The following is an 8,635-nucleotide window of genomic DNA, read 5'->3' as shown; positions in this document are numbered from 1 at the left end:
CAATCAGATTTCAGCTTTTTTGTGTTGCCAGGTCAATGTAATCTTCCCAGTGACCTTTACCATCGGCCATGCCACATAGACACTTTTAGCAATGGCGCTGATTCCGCTTTCACGTCCTTGTGATTTCGTGAAACGTCACCAGTCGCTGTCCAACCTGCTCCAATTTAAAGTGCATAAACATACATAAAACATACATAAACGTGTTTGTAAAACTGGCCAAGAAAAGTTAACACATTTGTTGTCATTTTAATAAATATTTATTTTAAAAAAGCATCAAAAGATGAGTCTTGATTCACGTTGTGTCATTTCCTCCACCTCCTCAGGGCTCAGGTGATTGTTCCTCAACCTGCAAAACAAATACATCATCAATTGCAAGGAGCTTGCATTGACTGTATAGGAAAGGGATGGGCTAAGTATGGCCGGCGGGGCAGAGCCAGCTTGCTCATTAGGCAAGATAGACTAATACTAAAAGTGCCGTGACTTCAGGAAACTCTACAAGATCAGGAAAAATATACATACGTCTTTTCTCACCATACTGACTTGATACGTGTGTTACGCTCCAGGGCTTGAACCAAACATTCCACTCCCTCCCTGGTGATACAGTTTTCTGTCAACCTTGTACAGAGAAGAAGAGGAAGAGAAATTAGTTGCAGGGTGGAGCACTTGCGCAAGGAAGCTGATCTTACCATAATTCCTCCAGGGATGTGCCGCTCTTGAGCATCTTGGCCAGGGCACGAGCTCCGGCGCTGCCCACGCCGTTGCCCACCAAGCTGTCATTGGAAAAATACGACAGTCACGTTATCTAGTGTGGGAATGTCTCTTAGGTGACCACATTGTGTCGCAAGAGGGTATCTTTCTATTATTTCTGCATAGTGCATCTGGAAAAGTATTTACAATGCTTTACTTTTTCACATGAGTGACCCATCCATTTTCTTCAACTTATACGAGATTCGGTTGCAGGCGAATCAGCTTAAGCATGAAAGCCCTTCTCTCTGCCCAGCCACTTCGTCCAGACTTCCAAGGGGGATCTACAGGGGTTCTAAGATAGCCGGGAGAGTGAATCTCTCCAGCATGTCCTTGGCCATCCCTGGGGGCCTTCTCACTGTGGGATATGGCATCTCACCAGGGAAGCACAACCTAACCAGATGCCCGAGACACCCCATCTGGCTCCTTCCTCTCAATGTGGAGGAGCAGCGGCTCTACGCTGAGCCCCTCCCGGATGACTGAGCTTCTCACCCTATTTGTAAGGAAGAGCCCGGAGACCCTGCAGTAGAAACTCATTTTGGCCGCTTCTTTTACGTGATCTTCTTTCCATAAGTGAGGGTAGGAACGTAAATAGACGAGTAGATCAAGAGCTTTGACTTTTGGCTCAGCTCCAGGGTCCGCACCACTGCAGACGCTGCAGATCTCCGGATCTATTATTCCCTCACTCACTTGAACGGTTCCACTTGGAACATGATCTAATCCCCAACCAGAAGAGGGCGATCTTTCTGTTTGAGTACCATGGTCTCAGATTTAGAAGTGCTGATTCTCACCCCAACCACGTCACACTCGGCATCAAACCGCTCCAGTGAGAGTTGGAGATCATGGCTTGATAAAACCGACAGAACCACGTCCACAAAAATAAATGATGCAATACTAACAGCCCCGATGAGAGTGAGCTGTATTTGCAACGCAGTTTACCAGATAACAGAAATTAGTACCTTAGCCATGCTAGCGTTTTGCTGCCTTCCAGAGCACCAGCGATGGCCTCTGCACCTGAATCGCCAATCCTATTGCCCCAAAGCCTAAACAAATGTAATATTACACAATTAAGATACATCTGTTGAAATATATCTATAATTAGCATATAGGCTTCTACTTACCCTAAATGCGTCAACGAATGATTGCACGCCAGCCCCTTAGCCAGCTGCTTGGCTCCTTCTGATGTAATATTGTTGTTGCCCAGCCTGAAACCAAGTAGACCACACAGATATGATAATAACAGTTTTCCCGCAATGTCATGCATACCTGGACATCGTCGCAGCTGGATGGCTGGACATTCTGTTTTGGTGCTTATTGATTCGACTGAATAGATAAGTTTGATAGCCAATGTCAAAAAATGGTGAACAACTGAGCAGTGTTTGGCTGCAAGAATACAAGTCGGAGGGAATTTTGAACCTTGAATCAGACAAGGGAGATTGAATATTTGTCGAGGAAATGATGGCGATCTTACACTGACCAGATATCAAATCCTTTCATACAAGGACATATCTCAATTTGAATGTGTACATTTTAGATTTGTACTCTTAAATGACAAAGACTTATAATGTTGGATCAATTGATAGATGCTTTGATATTTTTCTTAAACATACATCTCTGTATGAAATGTAGGATTCCTTGATTACTCAAACGGCAGTTGACTTCCTCCATGCTAACTGCCATCGAGCCTCGTCTGTGCTATTTTAGGCTCAAGTAAGCCAAACCGTCAACTATTCTGGGTCATTGATTGAAACAGTCTGCTTTGTTTCTGCTCGTCTTTACACAGAAGCAGGGAGAGATGTTTGAATTGATCATAGTTGTTTTTGGCAGCCATTTTGTCATTGTGTAATGGCCTTGCCACCACATTCCATTGACCTATTCTGTCAATGTTTTACGCGTTATCTTAGCACATCTAAAGAAGTTGGAAAATGTATGGCATCATTAACTTAATCATTAACTGATTAAAGTAAAACAGGGAAAAAAATGAACAAACACGAGTCGGTCTCCTAGTCGTTCCATCATTTCAAGCCTAGCATATCTTCCGACCGGGACCTCCAATAGTGCGCTAACCTCAAAGAGAGGAAATTCTGCTTGGTCTTCAGCAGATGAGAAACGTGTTGCGCACAAGCGTCAGTTAGCCTGTTGTTGAAGAGTCTAAAAGGGAACACAGTGGTTAAGATAAAATTATTTATATGAAGGAATTTTGGCACATCATATACAGGGAGTCCTCGAGTTACGGAAGAGTTACGTTCTACGCTGGCGATGTAACCCGAATTTAAGTTGGATTCCACCATTAAAGTCGATATTTACATCAAAATACTTTGTACAGTAATAAAAAAAATTTTTAAATGTGCGCGACCCGGAAGAACTTTCAAGGACCAATGCCTGAAATTGAACATGAAGTTGGCTATTTTGGTTTTAAGCAGACATTTTGGGCTAAATCCAGGGGCACTTTGGAGAATTCCAACTAGGTAATCTGCCCAAATGATCCGGAGAAAGTATACAAGACACTAAATGACAAAGCTGCCCTTGCCTGCACCAACATATATTTGCCAGAATTCCCATGGCAACATTGGGAGTTCTACTTTCAAGGCTACACAGTAATATCATTTCAACAAGACTCACGCAATTTTCTGCAAGTTGTCACACTGGATTCCCTTTGCGATCAGTTTGCGAATCCCTTCGTCGGTGATGTTATTATTTCTGAGGCTGTTGAAAGGGTGGAGATACATTATTTACGTGACAACAAGGTCATGACGTATGGAAGCGTTTTAAACTCACTAGAGGGACTTGCAATTATGCAAACAGGGAAGGAGCTGCTCCACGCCCACGTCACCCACAGAGTTGTTGTCCAGTTCGATTCCCACGGGACTCCTCATGTGCTGCAGCACGTAGGCCAGAGCGGTGCACTCCACGGGTCCGATGTTGCAGTAGGTCAGCTTCAGGTGGTCCACCTCCAGCTTGCTCAGCGCCTCCTCGGCCATATTGTTCTCCCGCATCTCATAGATGCACTTGATGAGCCAAACGAAGCCCGGCATGGCGTGCATGCTCTTTTTCTCTCCTTCAACTGGCTTGGGGATGGATTTGAAGTGTTTCTGCATGCCTTTGTGGAGGCACCGGACCACCTGTCGCGCTTTCCTCTCCACAGTGGGTGTCGGGGCGCAGTGCAGCCACAACTGTCTGTGTCTCTGAGAAAGGAGACCAGAGACAAAAGTGGCTGTGATTTGTAAATTAGGGTTTTCGGCCAGCCCCTGTTGGTCGTCCGCAGACAAGCAGGACCCAAAGCAGGTGCTACCAAAGCCTTCCTGCCTCAGCTCAAAAAGCTTTGTTACAGTGGAGCGGTCTGTGCTGTTGGACAAAATGATGTAAAGCGCGGCGAAGAAACACTGCATTGTCACGTGAAGGAATTCGTACCGAAGACTCTGGTGGATTGACATTTCCTTGCTTTGGCTGAGGAAACCTGCGCAGATTTCCTTGTCCGTAACACAGCAGCTCTCCAGGTCGGCGCCAGTGAAGACATAACAGGAAGCTTCTATACCCTGGAACGCAAGCTGACCCAGATGCAAGACGCCGACTAGGTGCTCCTGAAGCCAACTGGCGCCTGCGGAATACTTCGAGAGGCTTTGGTGCTGCAAAAAGTGCTTCAGGATCATGAGGTACACATCCGTTATGGTCTGCGGTGTGCCATCTCCGCAGCCCAACAGCTCCTTGTGGCACTGCGAGACAATCCAGCAAAGGACGGGACTGTGGCAGAGTCCTAATAAAGCCGTGTTGGCCTGAATGGACGCCAAGACTTTAGAGGCCACCGACAAGTCGTGGTGTTGTTTCTTGACGAAACAGTTTATGTCATCAGGAGAGAAGCCTTTAAGGAAGAGTTCTTTGCGGAGATGCTTCTTCAACGTTGGACCCACCGCCTCCGGACGACTGGTCACTACCTTCCGCACCCCTTTCAAAAGGGACCCCTGGAGCAAGTTGAACAGGAGTACGTGCGCAGGGGCTTGCTGCGTGGGGCAGCAGAGCGTGCGCACGTCCGAGAAGCTCTGCTTTAGTTCGTCGAGACCGTCAAACGTGATGACCACCAAGTGCGGGTAGTCCAGGATGAAGCGGAAGATCTCGTCCTGGTCGCGGTCGGGCCAGCAGCAATGGTGGAAAAGCAGCTCTTGGACCGACAGCTCATTGAGTTCCGAATTCAGCTTACGACAGCTGAATGGGAACAGGAGGACGAACTCGGGGAGGGTGGACTCTCGAGCCCAGAGGAGGTGCAGCCTCTGGAGCAAGGTGCTTTTCCCGCTGCCCGCATCCCCGGATACCAGGACCGTGTCTGCCTCCTCATTCACAGTGCCCACCGTACCTAAGATGTCCTCGAGGCCCAGATGTCCTTGATCCTTGCAGTCGTGTGCCAGCTCCAGTTGGGCTTCAGTGTAGATGTCATCCAGCGACATGTGGCCGGTTCCTCCGTAGGTGCTGAGGAAGCTCGACTGGGCCGCCACGGAACTGCGCAACTTCTTCTGATATGTAAGGAGCTCTATGATGGAGAGGGTACATAAGGATCAATGTGCTGAGGAAACCCGCTGAGCCCATAAGAACTCTCTTGCTAACTCATTCAGTGCCTTTGGCGGCTATCGACGTCACCGATCCATTTGAACTGGGCTGGCAGTTAACAGAAGCACTATAAATTGTCTTGGATGAATTAAAGTTACTTGTTAAAAATAAAATGGCGCTGTAACTGCAGAAGCACTTATCGAAGTACCTGAACAGTCTTTCGGGTGAATTGTGCACAGTCACTGTATGCTGACTCACGTCTGACTAACGTGGATGATGGAGTGCTGATTTATATAAAATGATCAGAAACCTTTGGGTGTGGTCGTCTCTGCCGTCGGGCTGCACCCAGGCTGTTGCTTTTGCTCAATGTAGCGTAGCACCACGTTAGCCGCCAACTCGCCTTTGGCGCTCACGCGATCCAGCAACCGTCTGGCCTGAGTAAAGCAAAGGCTCGTTTATTTACAGTGGTTAACTTGCATGACAGTTTAAGAAGGCTAATGTTACTTTTTTTTTTTTTTTTAACGCAATGATAAACGGGAAATGTAACTTAGGGCAGCTTGGTTTGATTGAACCCTAGGGGTTCGATGGCAGAATATGCACCATACTATAACAGTATGTTTATACAAATATGCTTGTAAAAGTACGAGGGGTGTGCTACCTGTTGCGAGGGTGTGTGTACGGGCAAGCGTACATCTGCACAGTCCTCGTGGCTAAAGCATCCCGATTCCCGCAGAGCTTCCAGGGCTCCGTCCACGCAGCCTTGGAGCTCTCCCACCAAGCTGGGCCTTCGCGCCAGAAACGTCTCGGTGACAAGCCCCGGAGCTTCAGGCCGGATCTGCTGAATAGCCTCTGTGAAGGCCTGGCATGCGGCCTCCCCCTTGGCGTAGACCAGGTCCAGCAGATGCCTGGCGTTGGTGTGGAGCGGCCTCCCTTGCACTCGCACGTTGTGGTAATCCTCCCACGAAAGCTCATTGCGGGCCAGTAGGACATCCAGGACCTTCTCCAGGGGCTCGGGGGAGCCGCCGGCGCACAAACCACGGAGGAACTCGCTACGTTGTTTCAGCACCAGATCCTGGGCCATGGTCACCTTCTGGGCACACATGGCACAGTCCAGCGGATATCAGCAAGGATTTGGCATGGTGTCTTGGTGGAGGGGTCTGAGCTTGATGTCTACTTCCCTCATGTCTCTTTTCAAACCCGGGCCTTTCCTTCTTCCTCATTCCGCAACAAAGTGAAAATGTTGCAAAGTCTTACAGCTGCAGGACACGTGACTTGGTCAAAGAGCCACTTCCTCAATTTGGATCCTCTCTGGGCAAACGGTCCTCTGCATTCAGGAAGTACGTTTATAGCAGTGCATTTTGATCAAAGTGATCAAAATACAGATAATATTTATCATACCAATGTTATTCAAATACTGTCTCTGTATAATGAGGTACATACAGTATTTTATTCTAATCCAGAAAAAGTTTTTTCTTTTTTTGTAATGTAAATTTTTCTAATAAATAAGATTAGCAACTGATATCTTTATATGTGGTTTCTGTATAATCAATTACACCCCCTCCCCTCAAAAAACCCGATAAAATGCATGATTGCATCATACCAATGTTATTCAGATACTGTCTGTAATCATTTATAAATTTTCAATTATACATTTTACAATTAATATATAATTTATAATTAAGTTAAAGTAAATGTATGATTAGGTTTGCTGTAAAGGCAGATTAAAGTGTAGTTGCAATTTAGTTCTGCGGCCACTAGGTGAAGCTGTTGCATTACTGGTCAAAAATGGCAGCTTTGGCCCTCGCTCTTCTGTTAGAATATATATTAGAATGTGCCATGTTGCATGTGTATGTACGGTAATATATGTTGAACAATTCAAGCTATGATGTTACAGCAACACAATCATCACACTTTGTTGCTATCATATGCTCCAATTTCTGGTATGTCGCCCCCTCCCTCCAATCAATTTTAGATTTAGATTAAAAATGTAATATTCTGTTGTACAGTAATCATCACACTATTTTTAATGACATCCTCTTGGCTAAAGGACAGACTGCGTGTGCCTTGTTCTGTTGGACCTGACTGCAGCGTTCCAGACAGTGGACCACGGTATTCTGTTGGCTCGTTTGCAACACCAGGTGGCCATTAATGGTAGTGCTCTTAAGCGGTTTAGTAGTTTATTTGGCTGGCAGGACGTATTTCTGAGTTCCACTCTAAATTACTGCCATATGGTGTTCCACAGGGTTCAATTTTAGGGTCCCTGCTGTTTTCATTGCATTTGCTTCCATCGAGAGAGCATTTGGTCCCAGTGGCCCTTGTATATCCCACCCAGTTTATCTGGGCCCCCGGGCGTTTTATCAGTCTCGAACTAGTGTCTTTACAACATCGTACTTTACGACTTCATTTCCTGTTCTACGAATATCATCGCACTTTTCCTGCTTGCTATCGGTGAGGCCCTCTTGCATAGTAACATAATCACAAAAACAAACTGCTTTACCTGCTGACTTAGCTTAAGTCTCGACGTTCGCTACACTCACCCGGGCCACTATGCTTTCAAGGTCCCGTCCAGCTTCCCCCTGACCTTCAGGATTTTGTGGCTTTAGACTTGTTGGACATTCACGACCGCACCTCCGCCGCACAGGCCCGGCTTTCAAGTGCGGCCCCCCACCCCCGTGCTACAGAGGCACCTTGCAGCTCGACACCCCCCGCGTTCACTTTGTACCTTTGACAGCACGCCGCCACATCAAAGCGCCGCCGCCTCCAGCTTTGATGTTTCGCCGAAATAGAGAAAGCGAGAGAGTGAGAAAGAGTCAAAGAAAGAAGGAGGCAGCCGTGATATGAGGGGCCGTCAGGGACATAATTCAGAATTACCTCTCATGCACAATGCTGAAACACTCTCACACAACTAAAATCTATTTTGTTCATATACACTAAAATGCTCTCATACACACCACTGAAATGTCTGTTCCACTATATGACATCACTCTAGATTAGAATATTTCATTTGAAGTGACTTGCCATGGCGGCAGATGTCCTGCGTACCCATCAATGCTCCATTCCGTGCTCTAGGCTGGGTGAAGATCCACAATGTTCAAGCAGCACCATCCGCTAAACTAATCGGCAAAGTGTAATTTGTCAGCTTGGTGATGAAGTGCTGCCTCCACCAGTGAAAACACAAGTCTTTTTCACCCATCAAGTGTTGAAAGGACAAGTTCCAGAGCAAAAGAACCATCATGACATAGCTATGAGATAAGTAGAGCTGCAGTGATAGTACAGATTAGCATTTGGCAGTTTTTTGGATTGTGGAAAAAAAAATAACATCTGCTTTAATGTTATTAGTTTTTTCCCCTCT

General features: G+C 46.5%; 1 protein-coding gene across 3 annotated transcripts; it reads right to left on the bottom strand.

Annotated features, from left to right (window-relative positions):
* Positions 1–234: 234 nt before the first annotated feature.
* On the bottom strand, positions 235–8,080 carry nod2 (nucleotide-binding oligomerization domain containing 2). 3 transcript variants are annotated; one of them, XM_086072069.1, is made up of 11 exons: positions 7,821–8,080; positions 5,942–6,607; positions 5,594–5,717; positions 3,523–5,266; positions 3,367–3,450; positions 2,812–2,895; positions 1,866–1,949; positions 1,704–1,787; positions 687–770; positions 532–615; positions 235–346 (listed from the first exon to the last, which is right to left on the bottom strand). In XM_086072069.1, the coding sequence occupies exons 2-11, from the start codon at positions 6,383–6,385 to the stop codon at positions 274–276; spliced, it is 2,889 nt and encodes a 962-aa protein (XP_085928195.1). In that variant the 5' UTR covers positions 6,386–6,607; positions 7,821–8,080; the 3' UTR covers positions 235–273. The 3 variants fall into 3 exon arrangements, with proteins under 3 accessions (XP_085928195.1, XP_085928196.1, XP_085928197.1); XM_086072070.1 differs by having other exon boundaries at positions 7,781–7,841; XM_086072071.1 differs by lacking the exon at positions 2,812–2,895.
* Positions 8,081–8,635: the final 555 nt, after the last annotated feature.

Source organism: Leptonotus elevatus, chromosome 3 (genome assembly GCF_054856555.1).
Source record: "Leptonotus elevatus isolate MCC_2025b chromosome 3, RoL_Lele_1.0, whole genome shotgun sequence".
Classification (NCBI taxonomy): domain Eukaryota; kingdom Metazoa; phylum Chordata; class Actinopteri; order Syngnathiformes; family Syngnathidae; genus Leptonotus; species Leptonotus elevatus.
Note: the sequence above shows the minus strand (reverse complement) of the source record. Positions and strands in the feature narration are given on the sequence as shown.

What these genes read in the sequence shown, in the direction of transcription:
- nod2 (XM_086072069.1), bottom strand. Translation starts at nt 6,385, where the DNA reads ATGTGTGCCCAGAAGGTGACCATGGCCCAGGATCTGGTGCTGAAACAA. An exon ending in CATAATTGCAAGTCCCTCTA is followed by an intron (nt 3,451 to 3,522) that starts GTGAGTTTAAAA and finishes CCCTTTCAACAG; the next exon opens with CCTCAGAAATAATAACATCA. An exon ending in ACACGTATCAAGTCAGTATG is followed by an intron (nt 347 to 531) that starts GTGAGAAAAGAC and finishes TTTGTTTTGCAG; the next exon opens with GTTGAGGAACAATCACCTGA.